The 23,279-nt window shown below is 41.8% G+C and overlaps 1 protein-coding gene across 1 annotated transcript in view; it reads left to right on the top strand.

The window, feature by feature from the left end:
* FBXL17 (F-box and leucine rich repeat protein 17) overlaps positions 1-23,279 on the top strand; it is a 522,649-nt gene that overhangs the window by 154,090 nt on the left and 345,280 nt on the right. The window contains exon 5 of the mRNA XM_024995338.2: positions 2,389-2,496. Coding sequence (XP_024851106.1) covers positions 2,389-2,496 — 108 coding nt within the window. The remainder of the gene's footprint in view (positions 1-2,388; positions 2,497-23,279) is intronic.

Below are 23,279 nucleotides of genomic sequence, written 5' to 3'. Positions count from 1 at the left end.
CCGGGCAGGAGCGGTGACTGACTGCATGTGGGTATCAGGGAGAAAGGGACCTTTAGGGCGGTGTGATGGAGGCGTTCTGTGACTGGATCGTGGTGTTGGTTGCACAGTTGTGGTAAGGTCACAGAGCGCCCCTGTCCCCCAGGCACTCCCTCTAGCCTTATTCGGCTCTTGGGGCTCTGTTGCTGCAGGAGGCACCTCCAACCTCTCATTTGACTCCTTGAGCTGAAAGAGGAAGACCCACGAAGCCAGTTTTAATACTTTGTCTCTGAAAGCTCTAACACCTTGGACCTGAGCTTTCCTGTGTCCTTCATCCTTATCTGAATTCCTCTTCCCCCTTTTGAAGATGGATCTGGGAGAAGCCTGATGTCAGATTAGGCAGGATGTTGAACCAAATGGCGATAGGTGTTGAACCTGTTTCCCTCTCCTTCCCGCCACCCTCTGAGGTTTTCTTTTTAAATAGAAATTGGTTTTCACTGAAGCTTCAGGCAATTTCAGTGCCTTAAATATTCTTTCTTGACATAATGTTTTTAGAAAGCTGAGTGTCAGGAAGGCCCATTTTTAATTTATCAGTGGCACCCTTAGTCTTAACATGCTGAAGCACACTTTACTTTTGAGGGCAGAATTAATCTTTTATCAGATGTACCATGGACGCTGTTGGTTTGATTATTTTAGGAAAACGTTCTTGTGTTGTTTCAGAATTAATGCTACCCACATAACTTTATTTTCCAATATCTGTTCAGAATATATAAGGGAGAGACAAAGTAAGAGTCACCCATATTAAAGTTAATGCAAAGTAGGTGTAAGTCACTGCTGTTTGAAAAACTAACAGTGTTGTTTAACTTGTTGATTTCATCTTGACTGAGGAAAGTGAAGCTGAAATTAACCCTATCATAGAGACTATCTGGACCTCCTTTTATATGCTACAACTTGTAGAATAGTGGAGAAAATCTTAGCACAATTATAAGAAGATGATTTTATATATGGAAAGCTTTTGGAGGCTGGAGGAGACAAAAAGGAATTTCAGTCTGCCCTTTGTTTAAAGCAGGGCCATGCAGAAATGCCAAAAGCTGTCAATGTAACTTCTTTGCAGCTCTGGGGCTTCAAGTTTTCACATCCCTAAGAGTCACTTAGGGGCTTGTTAAAAATACAGATTCTTGGGTTACACCTCTTTTGACTCTGAGGTTTTAATAAATTCCTCACGGGATTCTAATATGTATCACATTAGTTAGGGTTCTTCAGAGAGTCAGAATTAGTATGAGGGGTGTGTGTGTGTGTGTGTGTGTGTGTGTGTAGAAGAGATTATTGTAAGGAATTGGTTCCTGTAACTCTGGAGGCTGAGAAATCCCCAAATCAGCAATCTGGAGACCAAGGAGAGAAGATGGTGTAGTTCTAGGCTGAGTCTAAACGCAGAGGAACCCGGAGAGCTGATGATATAAGTTCCAGTCCAAAGTTGAGTCTAAAGGTGGGAAACTGGTGGCTAAATGTGAAGGTAGGCAGAGAACGAGAGAAGGAGGGAGAGAGAAAGGGAGAGGGCAGATCCTCCTTTACTCCGCTTTTTGTCCCATTCCTTCATCGGACTGGATGTGACTGAGGTTGAGTGGTCACCTCGGGGAGGCAATCTATTTTATTCAGTTTGCTGTTTCAAATGTTAATCTCACCCAGAAACCTTCACGAACACACCCAGAATAATTTTTAATCAAACATTTGGGCATCTCATGGTGTAGTCAAGATGACATATAAATTTAACCATCATACCCTCCAAATCTGAGAAGTTTGAAGCAGTGAGGGGCAAAACCAGATTTCTTAGAAGAAACACTTGTAGGGAGAAACCTTATAAAGAGACTGTTGTTGCCGTTTAGGAAACAGTTGTACAATTTCAGTTATCAAATATGTCGGGACTGAGCAAAGCCATAGTGACAGAAAGCTGCCAGAACTTGGAGGCAGGGTTGGAACTGGGGAACGGCTGCTGATGGCATGGGGCTCCTTTCTGGGGTGAGAAGCATGTTCTGGAGTTAGACGTTGGTGATGGTGGCACGACTTGTGAATCTGATACAGACCACTGGACTGCTCCCTTTGAAATGGTGAATTTCATAGCACGTGGAGTAAATGTCAGAATGCATACATGTCTATTGAGGGAGGCATGAAGAGGTGGAGGTGGATAATGTGACGTCTCTGAGACGTGAAGATGTAAACAAACATGGGCTGACAGAAGGGAATGTGGGGTTGAGGGCGGATTTAAAAAGCACAGGACGTCGTGCAGCGTGTCTATGGATTCAAACGGCCCACTGGAAAAGGAAACGTTAACAATGCAAGGTAAGGCCGGGGGAGTTTGCAGTGGTGAAATCCTGCAGTGCTGTCCTAACTCTCTCTCTTCCCTGCTCTCCCCAGGTGACGGACCAGTCCGTGAAAGCGTTCGCTGAGCACTGTCCTGAGCTGCAGTACGTTGGCTTCATGGGTTGTTCGGTTACTTCTAAAGGAGTCATTCACCTAACCAAGGTAGGTTCCACGGCTACATCTCCTCGGTGTTTCCCAGCATCATTCATACCAATGCCCTCGCAGTGTTCCACATACTTGAATGAGGACTGGTCAGACCATAATAGAAGTGTAAGTAGTGTTTGGTATAATAAAAATCAGCTTAAGTCAACAATATAAAATCTATCCTTTCTGAAATGGGACATTCATTTAAACAAGAAGCTTGCTTTTTGGCATTTTTCCTTTGCTAATAACTGTGAATGTATGCAGTAAAGAAACTGATATATATGACAAGAATTATTTAGATTTTAATGTTATGTATTGTTTTAGATACTTTAATGAAAGTTTTCACTGGTCATGTATCATTAGATCTTCTGAGTATTTGGCTTTTAAGAAGTGCATATGGTCAGTTCATATGATTAAGCTGAACATACATGGTGAAAAGAGAAGTGAATGTATGCCAAAATTTAACTTCATAGTTCAGAGAATTTCCTTATATACAAATATAGGAAGTCTCATATTTTAGCGATAATGAAAACATCAGTTCCTTTGTAATCTCTCACTTGTCATGCATCATCTGTGCTGTTTTTCAGAGTTCTATAATAATTATGAACTAATTCTTACATACATGTTTTAGAAAACTGGCTACTATAAAATTTACTTATGTCTTATTCAAAATTTGTCATGTCTCTTCAAGCTTACAGTTTAGGGAAAAGAATTTACAGTTTCTTTCCTCCTAGTGAAAGTGAAAGTCGCTCAGTCATATCCAACTCTTTGAGACCCTATGGACTATACAGTCCATGGAATTCTCCAGGCCAGAAGACTGGAGTGGGTAGCCTTTCCCTCCTCCAGGGGATCTTCCCAACCCAGGGATCAAACCCAGGTCTCCTGCATTGCAGGTTGATTCTTTACCAGTTGAGCCACCAGAGGAGCCCAAGAATACTGGAGTGGGTAGCCTATCCCTTCTCCAGTGGATCTTCCTGGCCCAGGAATCGAACCGGGGTCTCCTGCATTGCAGGCGGATTCTTTACCAACTGAGCTACCAGGGAAGCCCTCTTTCCTCCTAGGAAAAGAGCAAATGTTTATAAATTACCTAGGACTGTGGCAATAAGGCCCAGAGGGTAGGAACCCAGGCTCTGTTGTCAGCTTGGGTTTGAATCTTGGTTCTGCCATTAATCAGCTGAGTGAACAAATTATTTTTCAGGGAATTAAATTGAACTAGTATATGCAAGATGCTTTCCTCAGTATCAGGACCATGGTAAGTGCTAGGTAAACTTTAGCTGCTGCTAAGTTGCTTCAGTTGTCTCCGACTCTGTGTGACCCCATAGACGGCAGCCCACCAGGCTCCCCTGTCCCTGGGATTCTCCAGGCAAGAACACTGGAGTGGGTTGCCATTTCTTTCTCCAATAAACTTTAGCTACTATTATTAAAATTAGTGGTGGCTCAGATGGTAAAGAAGGTGCCTACATTGCAGGAGACCCAGGTTTGATCCCTGGGCTAGGAAGATCCCCTGGAGTAGGGAATGGCAACCCACTCCAGTATTTTTCCCTGGAGAATTTCATGGACAGAGGAGCCTGGCAGGCTACAGTCCATGGGGTTGCACAGAGTTGAAGACAACTGAGCGACCAGTACTTTCACTCTCCTTGAAAGAACTGGTGCTTGCGCGCGTGCTCGGTTGTGTCTGAGTGTGTGCCACCCGATGCACTGCAGCCCGCCAGGCTCCCCTGTCCAGGGGTTCTCCAGGCGAGAATGCTGGAGTGGGTGGCTGTTCTCTTCTCCAGGGCATCTTCCCGACCCAGGGACCGAACCGACGTCTCCTGTGCGTCCTGCACTGGTCAGCAATTATTCACCACTGTGCCACCAGGGAAGCCCAAAGAAGTGCCACCATAACTAAACCGCTAGAAGTTTAGAGCAAACCTTGAGGGAGAAATCAAATCACTGTTTTATTCTAGTGCGTTTGAAGCAGTGCCTGTAATTATTCTGTGTCTTCCGTGACTGATGGGCTTTAATTGTATTTGGAGGATTAGAACCTAAAACTGGCAGAGAGCAAGGCACGTTATCCTCTATTACTGCTCCATCAGAACATCTTCGTGTAACCAAGACCATATGTAACCGTAATTTTTTATTCATCTTCTATAACCTTGGCCTGAACATTTTCGTAGATGAATGCTTTTCCCATCACATCATCTACTGCTGTTTATAGTGCAGAGTAGAAATGCCTTTGGATGAACAGATTGTGCACAACAAGTGTTATGATGACCATATGTGGGCTTTTTACGATCACTTGAAATTGTACTCATTAAAGACAAAACAAGACTTATTAGATCAGTAAGCGCTTCCCTGAACATTCTGAGATGGCCAAAAATTATGGTACACTGGTGCTTAAAAGATCAGAATTATTCTCTGTGACAAAGTAGCAGCGACAGCAGATGTCAGCTTCGGAAGGCTTAATTTGCTGCGAGGAGTATTCTGAAGATTGTACTCCGGAATTGGGAGTTTGGCCTGTCAGCGCTCGGAATCTACTGGATTCATATCAAAGCCGGTCCGCAGCGTTCTAGGCTCATCCCTGTGCTCAGCACAGTGTTTTGGTGAGAAGACCGGTCTGTGGCATGACATTGCTTAGTTCATGGATTCAGGTAACGGCAAGATAGCCTTTTAAACATATGTTACTTTGGCTAAACTAGTTTAGTTGTTTCAGCTTTTGAAAACCAAGGGTAGAACTCAAAGCTTTTTGTTAAATTCGTTCTGACAGTGTTTTTATACTAAGACATTATACAAAATGTAATTTACATTCACACAATGTTTGTAAATATATAAACGTTCCTAGAAAGTTGTGTTACCCTTATTGTCCTCACGGTGTATAGTTTTCAATGTTTTTTTCTCAATATTTTATGTAATTTTTAAATAAATGATTAGAGGATGTGAAATGCAGAGTGTTATCAGGATAAATATATTTAATTTTATATGATTGAGAAAATCTCTCCAACTTCCTACTTTCCAGTCTGTGACTCTAAATTTGCTAAAGAGGCAAATGCCATGAAAGCTCCGTGCCTTAGTTTCCTCCTGTGAAGAGGCATGTCTGTAATAGAGGATCTATCTCTAGAGTTTCTTATAGCCAGACAAATCTCTGAATTTAAGAATTGTTGGCCTGGAAGGGACTCTGAGTGGCTGTCCTTGAATGCAAGGAATGTCAAGTCCTTACTAAGTTAGAAGGGAAAATTGGGGATTTGTGACATCTTAGATTGTTAAATCAAGGGCAAGAAGACAGAAGATTGATAACAAGAGAAAGAATATTGATATTCTATTACTGTGGTCTCGTGGACTTAATTTTACTTTGGTGCTCTCCGTCTTGTCTGAACTCTATTGATGACACACCCTTAGTCTTCAGATACGTTCTGTTAATATCAAGCAGTAATGGACTTCCTTCTAAGCTGCTATGACTATGTAGATGAGAGTCCAGAAATAGCTAACAGCGCACGCACACAGGTTGAGAAGGTAGTCAGCTTTCCTGGAGTGGGTTTGGAAGCGGGGATGAGAGCTTCTGAGGCTTCTGTTTTGCCTCCGAAGTTGAGAACGTTAATGACGTGCCATGTCCGGCAGAATTGCGTCTCCTCCAACCCAGGACTTCTCTCAGGTGTTGGAAGCGTTTCCAGCTCATAGCACAGCCGAGCAGGCGACCTGAGTAGACACAGAACAGGAAGTCCAGGGAGACCGGGGTGGCCAGGGCTCAGGAGGACAGAGTACCAGAGCAGAGACAGCTGCATAGAAAACCCCGGAGATGAGTGTATGTTCTCCCGTGCTTATCTGGTCCTAATAACCCACGAGTAAAGAAATCCCAAGAGAAACAAGGAAGTAGTAATATTTTGAACTGACGGAGAATAAAGACAAAACACACCAGATTTAGTGGGATGCTGCTAAAGTACTCACTTTGGTTAAATAGCACCAAACACCTACATACAAAAAAAAGAAAGGTCTCAGGTCAACAGCCGTAGCTTCTACCTTATGAAACTTGAGAAGAGTAAATTAAACTCAAAGTAAGCAGAGGGAAGGAAATAATAAACATCACAGCGGATATTAGTGAAATGGAAAACAAAAAGAAATATTAATGAAAGCGCAAAGCTGGTTCTTTGATAAACTAGATAAATCTGTATTCAGACTAATTAATAGAGAGAAGGAGACATTGCCAGTGCCATGACTCAGAGGGGCAGCATAACTGCAGAGTCTCCAGATATTAAAAGGGTAACAGGAACATCATGAGCATCTTCACGCCTCTAAATTCAACAAGTTAGATGAAATGGAAAATATATTTGAATGTCGTGAATTTCCGAAGCTCGCTCAAGAAGAAATATTCAGTAGATAACCTGGATACCTCTGTTACTTAAAGAAATTACTTTTGTTGTTAAAAACCTTCCCTCAGTGATACTCCCTGCCCAGAGTGCTTCACTGGTGAATTCCACCAAATATTTGTTATATTTCAAAACTTTTTCGGACCTCCCTGGTGGCTCAGACGGTGAAGAATCTGCCTGCAACCCAAGAGACCCAGGTTCGATCCCTGGGTCAGGAAGATCCCCTGGAGAAGGGAATGACTACCCACTCCAGTATTCTTGCCTTGGAGAATCCTATGGACAGAGGAGCGAGATACGTACTTGAGTGATTTACTATTGGAATGATATAGCATTAGGGCTTTGTATCAAAATATCATACAGCAGATGAAAAAATAGAAAAGTGGATAGGCCAATAAAGGAAACAAAAATGGCAAAATATAGATAATTGAGGTAAGTTATAGGACAAGAAGGTTCATTATGTTATTCTCATTACTTTTGTTTATCCTTGAAAATTTCCGTAATAATGAAGCTTTTAAGAGGTTAAAATTGATATTAATATAACATGATAAGTCGTATTATTCAATCACATACTTTTTAAGAACTCATAGTAACATGGAAAAAGCTCAGGATGATAATGAATACTCAAGTGCATTATATATAATATTAATTTAAAATCATTTGAATAAATAAGCCAATGGAGTCTGAAATATCAAAGTGGCATGTTATATAGTACATGTAGTTGGTGTGCAAACTTGAGGTCTGCTCTGAGTTCATGAGCTTCATGCCACTGATCCATTGTGAATTGACTTCAGTCACTTCGAATGATTTCAACCAACAGTCAGGAAGATGGTATTTTATTCATAAATGACTAAATACTCATTTAATGACTAGTCAATAAATGACTGTTAAAAAGATGAAGAATTTTTGAGAAAACTTCGTTTTTGTTTTATGCTATATAAAATTTGTATTTGTCATACCTTAGGGATAGATGTTTTTCCTTTTTAGATTGTTGATATATTTTAAAGTTGTTAATTAATTAATGATATTAATTCTGATGCTGTGCATGCATGCTAAGTCACATCAGTCATGTCCGACTCTTTGTGACCCCATGGACTGTAGCCCTCCAGGCTCCTCTGTCCATGGGATTCTCCAGACAAGAATACAGGGGGGGTTTGCCATGCCCTCCTCCAGCGAATCTTCCTGACCCAGGAATTAAACCCATGTCTCTTATGTCTCCTGCACTGGCAAGGGGATTCTTTACCACTAGCACCAGCTGGGAAGCCTGTCTTAGATATTATTGTTGTTTCAGTTTTCAGTTTAGAAGCACGAACTGAATTCTTGGGATATGTCAGATATGGGTATGTTTGTGTGGTTTTGTTTTTAAGGAGAGGTGTTTTTTGGAAGGTAGCAGCTAAAAAAATTCAGATATTTTCTTGGACCATATCATATTTACAGAACTTTTTGTAAAACACATAGTTTAAAAGTGCTTATGGCTGAAAATATGAAATGTTTTCTAAAGAAAAACAAAATTGATTTTTTTTCAGTTAATTTAACGTAAGTAAGTGAAAGAATGTTCATCCATGCAGCTAACTCAATTCTCATCTTCCTTGTCATGTTTATTCAGAGACTAGAAATGAAAGATGAACTTTCTTGCCTTCTAAATTTCAAAACAATTGATCAGTTTAGAATGTCTTATTCTAAAGATAGAACATATTATTTTGCTGCTTTTGGGGTGATATTGCTGTTAAGCTATAGATTATAATTTTGTTTGTTTCTAATTAATTTATAGGAACTTGAGTGGTATTTTGAGATGTGGAAAGTGTGTTCTTGAATTCATTCAGCTCTGAAATATTCCCTTCTGAGTAGACCAGTGATGACTCTGAAGAGGTGTTTGTAGGATGCTCTTGGTTTTTTTAGCTTTTGGGGAGTTAAGAGTTGAGCTAGAAAGCAAGTTTTGAGAATTTAGGCAATGATTCTCTAGGCCTGGTGTGATCCATTAATAGATTTTTTTTCTTAGAAGTTTACAAGGGACAGCAAGCCACTTATTGCTGTCATCAAAGCTAATGATGTGACTGTTGATCGTAAGACTTTGGCATTTCACGTAATCTCTTACTCTCAGTTTTCTCATCTGTAAAATGAGGATAATAATAGCATCTACCTATCTCTTGGGCTGTAGAGGAAGGGTGTTTGGCACATACTAAAGCAGCATTTGAAAAATAATATAAAGAAGTAATTGTAAAAATGTTCATTATTATGTACAAAGTCTGCTTATAACTCTTTAGTCCTAATCCATTCATGTTCTTTTATAAAAATAAAAACGTAAAATGATTTTCATGAAAATAAATCTCAGTTAAAAGCTTTATGACCCTTCATTCTACCTGAGTGCCGATTCAGAATATTAAGATGAATAACTGTCTGCTCTTCATGAGTTTGTTTTCTCTCCTTTAACCCACTGAACAACTAAAATAATATTTTAAATCATCAAAAAATTCCTACCATAGCAATGCACTGAATCAGAGGAATATAGTATTGTACCTCATTTAAATTTTTTCTTATTGAAATAGAGTGGATTTACATTGTTGTGCTAATTTCCACTACACTGCAGAGTGATTCAGTTACACATACATGTGCGTTCTGCTTCAGCAATACCCTTGCACTGTGGTTCATCACCGCGCGTCGGGCCCCGTTCTCCGTGCTGTACGGCAGGGCCTTGTCGCTTGTCCGTTCTGCGTGTACTGCTGTGTCTCTGATTTCGCACTCCCAGTCCACCACCCCACCAGAGTCTGTTCTCTGTGTCTGTGATTCGCTTTCTTTTTCATAAAAGCTCATTTGTGTTGTATTTTAGATTCTACATACGAGTGGTATCGGCTGATATTTGTCCTCATTTCTGACTCACTTCACGTAGTGTGGTGGTAATCTTTAGTTACATCCATGTTGTTGCAGTGGCGATATTTCACTCTTTTTTATAATATTCCATTGTGTGTGTGTGTTGCATACCTACGTGTGTATACGTATAGGGCTTCCCCAGTGGCTCAGTGGTGAAGAATCCCCCCGCAGTGCAGAAGACACAGGAGATGTGGGCTTGATCCCTGGGCTGGGAAGATCCCCGGAGGAGGGCATGGCAACCCACTCCAGCATTCTTGCGGGAGTATCCCCTGAACACAGGAGCCTGATGGGGTGTCGTCCATGGAGTCACAAAGAGTTGGACGCGACTGAAGTGACTGAGCGTGCACGCACGTGTATGTGTATGCTGCGTCTTCTTTGTCCATTCACTTGTCATTGAACATTTTGGTTGTTTCTCTGTCTTGGTTATTGTGAATAGTGTTGCTATGAACATCGGGATGCATGTATCATTTTCAGTTATATTGTTCTCTGGATATAGGCCCAGGAGTGGGATTGCTGGATCGTATGGTAGCTTCACTTTTTTGTTTTTAAGGGGCCTCTGTACTGTTTTCCATAGCGGTGGTGCTAATTTACATTCCCACCAGCAGTGTAGGGGGTCCTCTTTTCTCTCCACCCTCTGCAGCATTTGTTATTTGTAGACTTCTTAATGATGGCCATTCTGACTGGTGTAAGGTATGTTATACCTTACTGCTATCACACAAATGAGTGACTTTGGTTTTTATTTTTCAAACTAGTGTAGGCAGTGTCTACATAAGCGGTCGCATTTTATCACCTTTACTTTTTTCATTCTACTGAGTCAGTTATATCTGTTCAGTGAGGCTACTCTTTTTATATTTTATAACCCTGTTACCCTCACTCTAGTTATAATGTCTGTTTGTGCTACATTTTCATTCCAGCAGCTGCCATAGCAGCATGTATCAGTATGAGGCTAGTAAAATAAATGAACGCATCTTTCAAATGACTCAGTTTGTGGAAGTCCTAACAAGTAAAATGAACGAATACATTTCTTTGTTGTATCTGTCCTTTGATAAAATGGTCTCTTCAGGCTTTAATGTAAATATATAAATATTAAATGAGGAAAGTTGGCTATCTGTCTTGAAAGGACCTTTCTTGGATCTTGGCTTTATACTTTATATGTCATTTCACCTTGCTCACGTGAGCCTCAGTTCACTCCTTGCGTTTTTATCACACACTTGTTGTTTATAAATACAGAGTACTTCTGTAGGCAAGGATTTCAACTTTACTTATCTGGTCTCTAACACATGAGGTCAGTCTTTATCCAGGAAAGATATTAGGAGATACTGCTCTCATGCTCTTTTTGACTTTCAGATTCATTCACACTGTGTAGTGACAGAAATTTTATTTAAGGATCAGTGTGAGTCTGCTTCATTCAGTCTTGTGGTTTATATATAAATACATAATGGTATCAGGCACAGATGGGGTCATGTCTCTAAGTCGACAGAACAGGCTGCCTGAATTAGAGAATGAGATCTGGGGCTTGGTAAGAATAAATTGTAATGAAACTTAAATGAGGAAATGTACCACTGAGGGAAGAAAAGTGAGTGGATCTCATTTATTAATTAATTTTTATTGAAGTATAGTTAATTTACAATGTTGAGTTAGTTTCAGTTATACAGCAAAATGATTCATTTATCAATTATTAATTTAAAATAAACATGTATTGAAAATTACAGAGTCTGGTTAATTTAAAACATATTCAATTGATTAAAACATTGGGGGCAGGAGGAGAAGGGGACGACAGAGGATAAGATGGCTGGATGGCATCACTGACTCGATGGACGTGAGTCTGAGTGAACTCCAGGAGTTGGTGATGGACAGGGAGGCCTGGCGTGCTGCAATTCATGGGGTCGCAAAGAGTCAGACACGACTGAGCGACTGATCTGATGTGATCTGATATTTACTTAATAGTTTTGAGTTCCTTGGACTCAAGGAGATCACACCAGTTAATCCTAAGGGAAATCAGCCATGAATACTCACTGGAAGGACTGATGCTGAAGCTGAAGCTCCAGTACTTTGGCCACTTGATGTAAAGAGCAACTCACTGGCAAAGACCCTGATGCTGGGAAAGATTCAAGGCAAAAGCAGAAGGGGATGACAGAGGATGACATGGTTAGATGGCATCACTGACTCAATGGACATAATTTTGAGCAAACTCCAGGAGGTAGTGAAGTACAGGGAAACCTGGTGTGCTGCAGTCCATGGGGTCGCAAAGAGTTGGACACAAATTAGTGAGTGAAAAAAAAAGTTTTTGAACATTTATAAAATATTTAATGGTGTTTTATTGTCAACTAATTCAGCTATCTTATTTAAACACTGTTTCCAGTGCACCTGGGCAGCTCCTGTTAGCCACAGGGAAGTCCCTGCATATGTGCAATATTATATATTCACTTACACACAAACACACGCTGTGTCGATCATTAATTATAGAGAATCCAGATAATCATATTTTTCTTTACAATTTTGTTTATCATTGTGCAGTGTTAATAATGATGGCCTAAGGCTCTCCTGGATGCTGAGGGAAAGATAAATTATGTTGCATCTTTATTGAAGTCACCGTCTTTGAAAACAGGGAATTCATTTCCATGGTAACTCACTATTAGTCAAACATAGAAGGTGTGTGTTCAGAAATTTTAGCTTGGAACCGCAATATTTATTTGGGTCTACATAATATTACTCATTACTTCCCATAATAATTTTTGGAATAGAGTTTGTTTGCGAGCTCCCTCTTCTCTGGGCACACTGGCCCAGCAAGAGAGTCCAGTAGCGTCCGTTGACTAAAGGCAGTTGAGCTCCTCATATGTCTGCTCTCCAGCCCAGAGGTATCACAGGTGGTTACACAAAAGCTGTTGATCACAGTGTATCTGCAAAACTGTCAGGAGCATCGCCGCTTCCCTACTGTAGACTTCCTAACAATTGATTGTCTCCCAGTGGGATGATAGGCTATCCACATTTTTCTCCACGAAAAAAGCTGCCCACTGGAGCTTTCTCTGTTATATTCACTAGTGGAAATGCTTGGTTATTATGTTCGATCAGAGGTACTTTTCAACATGCAATTGGCTATCAATCTTGGATCTTTAAAAACGAAACAATATCCCTGTGCCTGAGGAAGCCGACAACAGCTCCGGATACTTTTCCGCTTTCATCTGGCTCAGAGGAGAAAACAAAATCTGTGAGCACCCTGGGGTTCCCAGGCAAGGCGTGGGGCATACTCTGGGAGTTCCTCCTCCTTCTGGGCTATCACCATGAGCTCCCATTAGACTGACTGTTTCTTTTCATTTGGAAGCTGGCCCGCCTTTCTCCTTTCCCTCCTTCTGCTTCGAGCCGGTCCTAGGGCTGTTCGCCCTCCTATCCTCCCTTGTCTCCGAGCGTCTCTTCTGTGTCACAGGGGGCTTCTCTATGCAGGCTGCATTTAGCGGGAGGCAGGAGGGCTGAGGGAGGGAGTCCCTCTGGTGTTTCTTTCCCTCCTTCTCTGTCTCAGGTTGCGTTTCTGGCAACAGGCTTCATCTCCTCTGTGATTCCAGCCCTGGACAGACCTCCCGCAGCCCCAGCTTGCACTGGAAGACCAGGCATGTGGTTTTCATGAACACTGAGTCTTCTTTCTTGTCTCTCTAGCCTTGGGGTGCTCGTGGCGTCCTGCTGGTGGAAAATCTGTGGCTTACAGTAGCCTCTCTTCTTAGCTTCTACTTCATCAGAATAGCCTTTTTTTTTTTTTTTAATGAAATTCCCTTCAGCTTATAGGGATTTGTTTTCCTAGTAAGATACTAGAACGTATTACATGAGAGCACCTGTAAGAGAATAGAACTGATATTTATCTCTCCTCTAAGAATCTTGTAACAATGAGATCAAAGCACAAAGCAGAGAATTGCACACTGTATAACATTTAAATTAGACTTGACCTTTCCTTAGACTGGAGCTTCCCTCATAGCTCAGTTGGTAAAGAATACACCTGCAATGCAGGAGACCCCGGTTCAATTCCTGGGTTGGGAAGATCTGCTGGAGAAGGGATAGGCTACCCACTCCAGTATTCTTGGGCTTTTCAGGTGGTTCAGTTGGTAAAGAATTGCCCTGCAATGTGGGAGACCTGGGTTTGATCCCTGGGTTGGGAAGATCTCCTGGAGAAGGGAAAGGCTACCCACTCCAGTATTCTGGCCTGGAGAATTCCATGGACAGTCCATGGGGTTGCAAAGAGTCAGACACGACTGAGCGACTTTCACTTTCATTCCCTGGACTATCTGTAGCCATACTCTTGTCTTGGATCTAGATAAGCTAAAACTCGATAGATAGAAACAACCAGCTGTGTGACAATTAGGAATAATGAAGCTACAGCTCTTGGTAATTCCCAAGAGTAGGATGGAAAGCCAGATGCTTACTTATAAAAATAGTTTTTATGCATGCTCCTTTTGTTTTGTGGGCATGCTCAGTTGTGGCTGACTCTCTGTGAGCCCGTGGACTGAAGCCCACCAGGCTCCTCTGTCCATGGGATTCTCCAGGCAGGACACTGGAGTGGGCTGCCTTTCCCTTCTCCAGGGGATCTTCCCAACCCAGGGATCCAACCCAGGTCTCCCGCATTGGCAGGGATGTTCTTTACCACTGAGCCACCTGGGAAGCCATGTTCCTGGAACGGGTGAAATTTAAATGTTTCTCAGTGCTATAATGTGTGCCAATTCACAGAGGCAAATGCAAAGAGAAATATTTCACTAAGTAAGTTAATTGTTGTGAACTAGTTATTTGAGTTATTATTAGTTACCAGTTAATTAAAGTTATATATTGGATGGTTTTGACTGACAATTAAAAATAACCTATTACCATATCAGTTGTTGTCGTTTAGTCGCTCAGTCGTGTCCGACTCTTTGCGACCCCATGGACTGCAGCACGCCAGGCCTCCCTGTCCATCACCAACTCCCAGAGTTTACTCAGACTCATGTCCATTGAGTTGGTGATGCCATCCAATCATCTCATCCTCTGTCATCCCCTTCTCCTCCTGCCCTCAGTGTTTCCTAGCATCAGGGTCTTTTCAATAGAGTCAACTCTTTGCATCAGCTGGTCAAAGTATTTGAACTTCAGCTTCAGCATCAGTCCTTCCAGTGAATATTCCATATCAGTACTTCTGTTTATTTTTTAACTTTTAGATCTTGGTCATGCTTTTTGTTGATGTAAGAAAGTATAAGTGACCCAAATTGCATAATATTGAAGTAAATCATAAATTTTGAAGTTTAAATTTAGTGCTGTTTAAAATTTCATCTCAATTACCTTTTCAACTCAAAGATGGAAGAAAGTGGTTGAGAGAAGAGAATTAGTTCTTTGTATCAGAAGGTAGTGCTTTAATATATAAATCAAACATATAATTTATGTGCTTTATTTTTGAAAATTTTGCATTATCTAATAATAGTTTCATGTTCTGTGTGATCTAATATCAAGGAAAACCTTGTAAAGGCTTTTCTGAGTGCCATTTCTTACTGTTAACTGATATACCGGGCTTCCCTTGTGGCCCAGCTGGTAAAGAATCTGCCTGCCACGCGGGAGACCTGGGTTCGATCCCTGGGTTGGGAAGATCCCCTGGAGAAGGGAAAGGCTCCCCGCTCCAGTATTCTGGCCTGGAGAATCTATACAGTCCATGGGGTTGCAAAGAGTCGGAGGTGACTGAGTGACTTTCACCTTCACTGTACTGCCTGTAGCGTAGTCATTAACCTAGAATTTTAGATCATTCACTTCTGCCTCTTAACATTGAGTGTGATTTGTCAATTCCAAATTTAAACACATGTAAACCAAATGCTATTGCTTCTTACAACCTTTTTTTTTTTAGGACAAAGGTAAAACTAAGTACAACAAACGGGACCTGAGTCAGTGTCTGTAGAGTTCTTGACTCGGGTTTTGAGTGTGAATCCTCACATGCTCTTTAGAAAGTTTGAGTTTTCTAAGATTTTCCTTAGAGAGTGTTCATTCTTTTATTATTATAGGTGATTTTGGCATTTAGATGATACCATGAATAATGAAATCAAGTACAATGCCAGAAGTGAAGATTGTGGAAGAAACAGTATTCTTCCTACGTGCATCCTGATATTTTTCTTTCTTACTTAGTAGGGGTGATCTGATTGATTCATTTTTAGATTGTTCTATCAGCCTGGTTTTCCCTCTGAAAGGGGTATCTGAGGCTTTATTGGGGAGGAGAGGGGGGAGGGGAGGAGTCATGTACACATTTGGGGATGTTTCTCCTCACACAGACAGCTGCTGATGAATGCCTGGGTTAGCTGTGTCCCCCGAGGACGCAGGTGCCCCAGACCCTGGGTGAGCCCGAGGAGAGCTGTACTGACGGAGCCACACGCTCTTCCTCCACGTGTTAGGAAATCTGTTTCTGGTTTATGGAGGTGGGAAAACGAGCAGTGACCCTGTTGGTAGCTACCATCCCGGGTGCCCGGGTGCTCTGAACAGTACTCGGTCACAGATTGGAAGAAGTAGTGCCTGAATTAAGTTTTGGGCACTCTTCACTCTGAACTTTGACTTTATTCTTAGGCTCAGAGATGAGAGTGTAAGCCCAAGAGATTTTCCATGTGACCATGAATATTCAAAACCAGGAAGAAAGAAATCAGTTACATATCCTGAGTCAGAAGGAAAGAAATAAAAGATATTTCATTTTAGAGAGTAGGTATACCATTTCTGTAAATTTTTTTTTTTGAATGCCAGGAAATGGCAATATATGCCAGAGTATTTTTTTTAATTAAAAATTGTTATTGTCATTTCTTTGCTTTACAGTTTCACACATTTAACAATAAAGAATGGAATAATTTGACTCTTTGGCTTTGATAGTATAATATCAGGAAGTGAATGTACAGGTCACTTGGCATGGATATGATAAACTTTTGTCCCAGGCTAATGACATTTTGATTACTACTTTTAAAAATAAGATTGTAAAACTTTTATTTGGAATATATTTCCAACACTTTTGGCACATTGAAGTAGTATGATACATGGTTGCAAGTGATTGAAATGGGTTCAAAATCCCATGAATTGTCTTCTTTAAAAAAAAAGGATCTGTGAACTTGGTATGAGAAAATGAAAGAGAAGCGCACAGCCAGCCCGTCGGATGAAGCAGTCGCCCCTTGCTTGGCTCCTATTTGATTTAATTTACCCTTAATTTATTTAAGCTGTGCTTTTTTTTTCTTATTTAAGCAAAGCAGTATGAATATTTTATTTTTTAATTGAGGAGAAATTCTGCTTCCTCGCACCTGCAGACTGAGAAATCTGACAGGGCTTCTTAGTGCTGTTAACTGCAAGTGCTGTTTGTAGTTTGTTATGAGCTCTAGAAATCTTCCATGGAGAAAAGAAAGGGATTTGGTGAAAAGAAAAGTCCTAGGGAAAGAGTCAATTAGAGAGTGTGCCGCCTGCCAGACTGGAAGAGGAGGAGCCGATCCATTCCGAGTCTGTTTGGAGAAGCAGGGATGCAATTAACAAACACACGTCTCTGAAGCAGCGATTAGAATTTTGGGTGAACTACTCAAAATTCCTGCCATACATATCAAAACTCTGTCAAATTACAGAGACTTCTTAAATGTTCTTCATTTTAAGAATAAATATGAAAAGAGATGATGCTTCTTGTTCTAAGATAACCTTTGATTGTGTGGAATGAGAATTTTTTTTTAATGTAATGCTTACATATTAGTGAAGTTTATGTTCAGATATATCACTTTTAGAAACATGTAGCTTCAGAGCTGCAGATCCTGCATTTGATACAGTTACAAGAACAGAATCCTGGTTTTGGGAAACCCAAACCCATGAAGTTATTTTTAAAGTTTTGATCCTGATTCAAGCTCATTCTGCAATATAGACATTTGATAGTTTGGTTTGATGCACCTAGTTCTGTGTGAGGCCACTGCTGCCTGAGACGCGAGTAAGACATGGGCCCTGACCTGCACTAGCTTGCCTTGGACTCTGGTGGGGGAAACGCACGCTGAATTAGACTAAATTATAAAGCAGTGTGTGGTGGGAGAATGAGCCGCCTTGCTGGGTATACAAAGGGCAGAGTCCCCAACTCCGAATCCTGGGAGGTTTTACAAAGGGTGTGTGCTGGGGCTGTGAGCCTGAGTTGTGCTTTGATAGGAACTGAACCAGCCTCTAACTACTCCGGGTCACTTGGGACAATATGATGCTAATGCTTTGTTTTTAGAATCATGCTAGCTTGCTATTATTTTTTTTTTATTACTCTGGATATATATGCCCACACAGTAGTTTAATCAATTAATTGATATTTTTTTTACTCATTATAAATTGAAAGGCTAGTATGCTTGTACCTAGCCAACCTAATGAACTGAGCACATTGATATATAATTAAGACTTTTACATATTAAATTTAGAAGTGTAAAAGCTGTCTGTGTGCTAATGAGCCCCACATCTATTTGGCATCTCTCCTCCGATATTCAGGCATCTCAAAGGTAGCATTTTCAAAACCAAACTCTCTCCCTACTTTCCCCAAAGCATCTTAATTAATTGCAATCATACCTTCCAGTTGCTCAAACAAAAAGCCTAGGCGTCATCTCTGATTCTTTCTTTTTCTCTCATGCTCCATAACTCAGTTGTCAGAAAATTCTGTCGATTCTAATTTCAAATATATCCAGAGTCTGGTCTCGGTATACCACCTCCAGGGGCTGGCACTGTGGCCCACCCAGGTCCCTGCTACTGCCTGACTTCATTAATTCATTACAGCCTCTCTGCTCCTTTGCTTCTAGTCTAAGACTCACACAGGGGCTAGAATGATGCATTTAAAATGTAAGTTAGATCACGTCACATACCTGCTTAAAACCCACCAAGTCCCCACATTGAGCAGAGCAGAAGGTGAACTTTGTAACTTTGACCGACAAGGCACTGTACAGTCTTCTGTCTTTGCTCCTTTGTTTGGGCATGCCTCCAGTTAGTGTTCCTTCTGTTCACTCTGCTCCGGGAGCTCTGGCTGCTTACGAATGCTCTGACATCTTAGACCAGTTCCCACCGCAGGGCCTTTGCACTAGCTCTTGCCCCAGACATCAGGATGGTTTTGTTTGCTCCTTCACCTCCTTCAAACTTCTGCTCATGTATCTTTTCAGTGAGATCATTTTTGACTTTTTGTTTAAAATTACACTCCATCTTCCTCCCTTCCACTGTTCTCCATCTACCTTGCCTTTAAAAATTTTTTTTCTTTATAGTATATACTTACTACCTTTTAACATAGGATATAATTTGCTTACTTATTATTTCCACTGTCCCCTTCCAACTAATAATATAAGCATGCTATGTACAGGGATTTTTGTCTGTTTTGTTCATTGCTGTATTTTTAGCAGCTGGAATGTTTTCTGGTATATAATAGGTGCCTAATAGTTACTGACTCTATGAATAATATTTTCAATGCTTTTTTTTTAAGTGATTAAAGAGGCTGAACTTTATAAATTATTTTTACACTTTCAGTGAAAGTGCAAGTGTTAGTCACTCAGTCGTGTCTGACTCTTTGTGACCCCATGGACGGTAGCCCACCAGGCTCCTCTCTCCTTGGAATTCTCCAGGCAAGAATACTGGAGTGGGTTGCCACTTCCTTCTCCAGGGGATTTTCCCAATCCAGGGATCGAACACAGCTCTCCTGCATTGCAGGCAGACTCTTTACCCACTGAGTCACCAGGGAATAATACCCTTTCAGTAACTGGATTTAAATATCACTTGCTCTGCACTAGGGAAATGGTTCCCTGTTCAGGATGGATCAACTGGGTATCTTTTTCAGAAGTAGTGGTGTTTATTAGTATCTTTTAAAAGTTTACCCCATATGATCCTAACGTGCACCAAGGTTGGAACCACGTGCTCACTAAAGTGTGAATTCACTAAGTGTGAATGAATGCATGAGAGTGAACTGTAGCAGAGATGTAGGAGAGATGCACGTTTGGATTGGCTCAGGCATTAAGATCAGATGTCAGATGTTTGCAGTGAGAGGTTGGTCATGAGTAGCACAGCCTGGGGGGGCTGGTAGGAGAGGCGCTAGGGTGGGGTGAAAGGAGGCAGAGTAGATGGAGCAGACACAGGGCATGCCCAGTAGCTGTAGCAGGTAGGAAAGTGTGTTCCCCTGCTCCCTTGGCAGCTGTTGGCAGTTGCTTTCTGTCTAAAGGGCATAGTTCCAGTGGCGACTGCCTGGTTAGTAATTTGTGTTAAGGCAGGTATATTATATTTCTGAGACTCACTAATTTTTCTTCTCTCTGAAGTAATCAGGAAGTGAGCTCAGTTTTAAATAACAAGTCCAGCTCTCTGAGCACAATGAGAATAACTTCTTGCAACTTGGAGATTTGAGCTATTTTAACTTAACCTGTCAGGGAACGGTAGGGATGGCTTTGATAAGCATGCTCTGGAATTCCTGTCTGCAGTTGAAATGGTTTCTGTTTCCTCAAAGTTTCAGAGAAGGTGGGAGATATGATCAAAGTTATTTAAACAATATTTCTGTGGCTGGTAATGTGGCAAGGAGTTAGAAGGGATAGCTCTAAGGAGGAGCAGCGAGTAAAAATGTCCTGGAAAGCAAGACAGAGCGTGAATAAAATGGTGAGAGATGGCAGATCCAGCAGAAGGGCAGGAGAGCCAGCCAGCCTCAGATTTGGAAACAAAGCAAGGAGACCGCAGACCAGTGTGATTAAGAAGACAGTGGCTGGAAGGACACCTGGAGAAGGGCCAGAGAGCTCACGTGGCAGCTCTTGCAGATGCGATGAGCGTTCCGGGCCTTGGAAGTCTCCTTTTCATGGTTAGGACTGGAAATTGTTATTGTCTCTGCCCGGCTCTTGGGCAATGAAAAGCTTTCAGTTACAGCCTGAGGGTCTCAGTTCTGTGAGGTGCTGGGAGGATTTCCCTGATGTCCTCAGTGTGACTTATTTAGCTTTTATTACTACTGCTCTCGAGTGCCAGCCATAACCAACCAAACTGAGGTTCGGCCTAGTTGATGAGCAGAACAGATGCCCCTCATCCTCCTCGTAGGACAACCAAGTTCTCCTCTAAGTGTAGACCCTGTCCACATGCGGAAGCCTTCCTTTGCCCGGGGGTAGAAATTCCCTCTGCCCCAGCCCGTGCCCAGCATCTCAGTGTCTTTACCTGTAGTTGTAGTTTGCCAGTGCCCAGCATCTCAGTGTCTTTACCTGTAGTTGTAGTTTGCCATGCGCACACCACACCTCCCTCCCTTTCTCCTGTGTCTCCCTCGTGGTTCCCAATAGGTGGCTCTCCCCAGGCCCCCCTCTCTCCCCTCTGCCTTTGGTCCCCTCTGCAGTCCCCATCTTGGCAGCCTGACCTGTGACTGGCAGATGGGTGTGTGTTGCCGATCCACAGCATCAGCGGCCTGTCTTCACCTTGACGTTGCTCCCTGAAGATTGCAACTGATTGCTCTGAAACCCAGTCCCCGCGACGCCAACATCTGCAGGGCTGGCAGGAAGTAATTTAGGGACTAGTTGACATTTGAACATGGTTAACCATACAGAAATTTTTATCCTTCGCGAAAGTTATCACCTCCAGCTGGCTTCACGTAAATTATCCTTGCTGGTCTGAACCAGCGGGACCCCCCCCAACCCCTGCCTTTGCCAAGGGCGCTCCGATTCCCTGTCCGTTGCTTCACCCGCTGGAGTCAACCTGCACAACAGGATTTTGTTTCAGTTTGTACTTTTCTAGAGTCTTAAGAAAATTTGGAAGCCATTTGAGGTCTTTTTATAATCCTCCAAGTCTGTGTTTCCTAGGTAACATTTTAATGCCTCATTTTGTTCTTAAATACATACACAGCCATACAGTCATTGACTAATTTTAGCCTTTAACCTGAATTGGCTATAAGTAATATTTTTTTCCTCAATAAAAGCGGTATTAAACTGAAAGTTGATTTACCTACAGTCTACATTCTGACTTGGGTTTCTTTTCAAATACCTTACTAAACTGTTTAAAAATGGGAACAAAGCCTGTCAAAGATCTTGGCTGTATGGCTTCGCTTATTCAAATCCTCTGTGATTTGTGTAACCCAAGACTACCAGTGAATTTGTAAGAAAAGTCAGTTTAATTAAAATGTCAGTTTCCTAAATGTAATTATTTGTTTCAGACTATGAAGGATTATGTTGGGTAGCTTTTAATGAAACACTGGAGGGCACTATTATGAAATTCCCTTAGCAAGGCAAGGAGTATGATGAATTTGACAGAGCTGTTTGTGGCATTCTGAATAAAAACACCACAGCCTGTAGAGGTGCTCTGGACGTGTCTTATAATGTTGCCGGTTCCCAGGGCTTAGCCTCCTGGAACTGCTTTGGGTGCTGTCATTTTCCAGGTTGAACTGGCCAATGTGGTCACAGGAAAGGCTTCATGAACGATGTCAGCGACTGTCAGCTCGTGAAAAAATGGGCCTTAATTGAATCCGAGGGCAAAAATGCTCTTGATGATCTCAATAGACAGCTGGCATGTGAGAACCAAAGTAAACCTTTCTTTTCCTGTTTGAGTTTATGCTCCATTGGAAGAGAAAAAAACGCTTCATTTATGGACAGGAAACCCAGGGCAGTCACCATCTGACCCACCTTGCCCTGAGGAGTGGGCCTGGAGGCAGGACTTGTAAAAGCTTAGGAGTTAATCAACTAGAATGAGAGTTTTATCATATGTAGATCAGATCAGATCAGATCAGTCGCTCAGTCTTGTCCAACTCTTTACGACCACATGAATCACAGCACGCCAGGCCTCTCTGTCCATCACCAACTCCCGGAGTTCACCCAGACCCACGTCCATCGAATCAGTGATGCCATCCAGCCATCTCATCCTCTGTCATCCCCTTGTCCTCCTGCCCCCAATCCCTCCCAGCATCAGAGTCTTTTCCAATGAGTCAACTCTTCGCATGAGGTGGCCAAAGTACTGGAGTTTCAGCTTTAGCATCATTCCTTCCAAAGAAATCCCAGGGCTGATCTCCTTCAGAATGGACTGGTTGGATCTCCTTGCAGTCCAAGGGACTCTCAAGAGTCTTCTCCAACACCACAGTTCAAAAGCATCAATTCTTCGGCGCTCAGCCTTCTTCACAGTCCAACTCTCACATCCATACATGACCACAGGAAAAACCTTAGCCTTGACTAGACGAACCTTTGTTGGCCAAGTAACGTCTCTGCTTTTGAATATGCTATCTAGGTTGGTCATAACTTTCCTTCCAAGGAGTAAGCGTCTTTTAATTTCATGGCTGCAGTCACCATCTGTAGTGATTTTGGAGCCCAGAAAAATAAAGTCTGACACTGTTTCCACTGTTTCCCCATCTATTTCCCATGAAGTGGTGGGACCTGATGCCATGATCTTCGTTTTCTGAATGTTGAGCTTTAAGCCAAAATTTTCACTCTCCACTTTCACTTTCATCAAGAGGCTTTTTTTAGTTCCTCTTCACTTTCTGCCATACGGGTGGTGTCATCTGCATATCTGAGGTTATTGATATTTCTGCCAGCAATCTTGATTCCAACTTGTGTTTCTTCCACTCCAGCGTTTCTCATGATGTACTCTGCATATAAGTTAAATAAACAGGGTGACAATATACAGCCTTGATGTACTCCTTTTCCTATTTGGAACCAGTCT

This window comes from Bos taurus, chromosome 7 (assembly GCF_002263795.3).
Source record: "Bos taurus isolate L1 Dominette 01449 registration number 42190680 breed Hereford chromosome 7, ARS-UCD2.0, whole genome shotgun sequence".
NCBI lineage: Eukaryota > Metazoa > Chordata > Mammalia > Artiodactyla > Bovidae > Bos > Bos taurus.
Note: the sequence above shows the minus strand (reverse complement) of the source record. Positions and strands in the feature narration are given on the sequence as shown.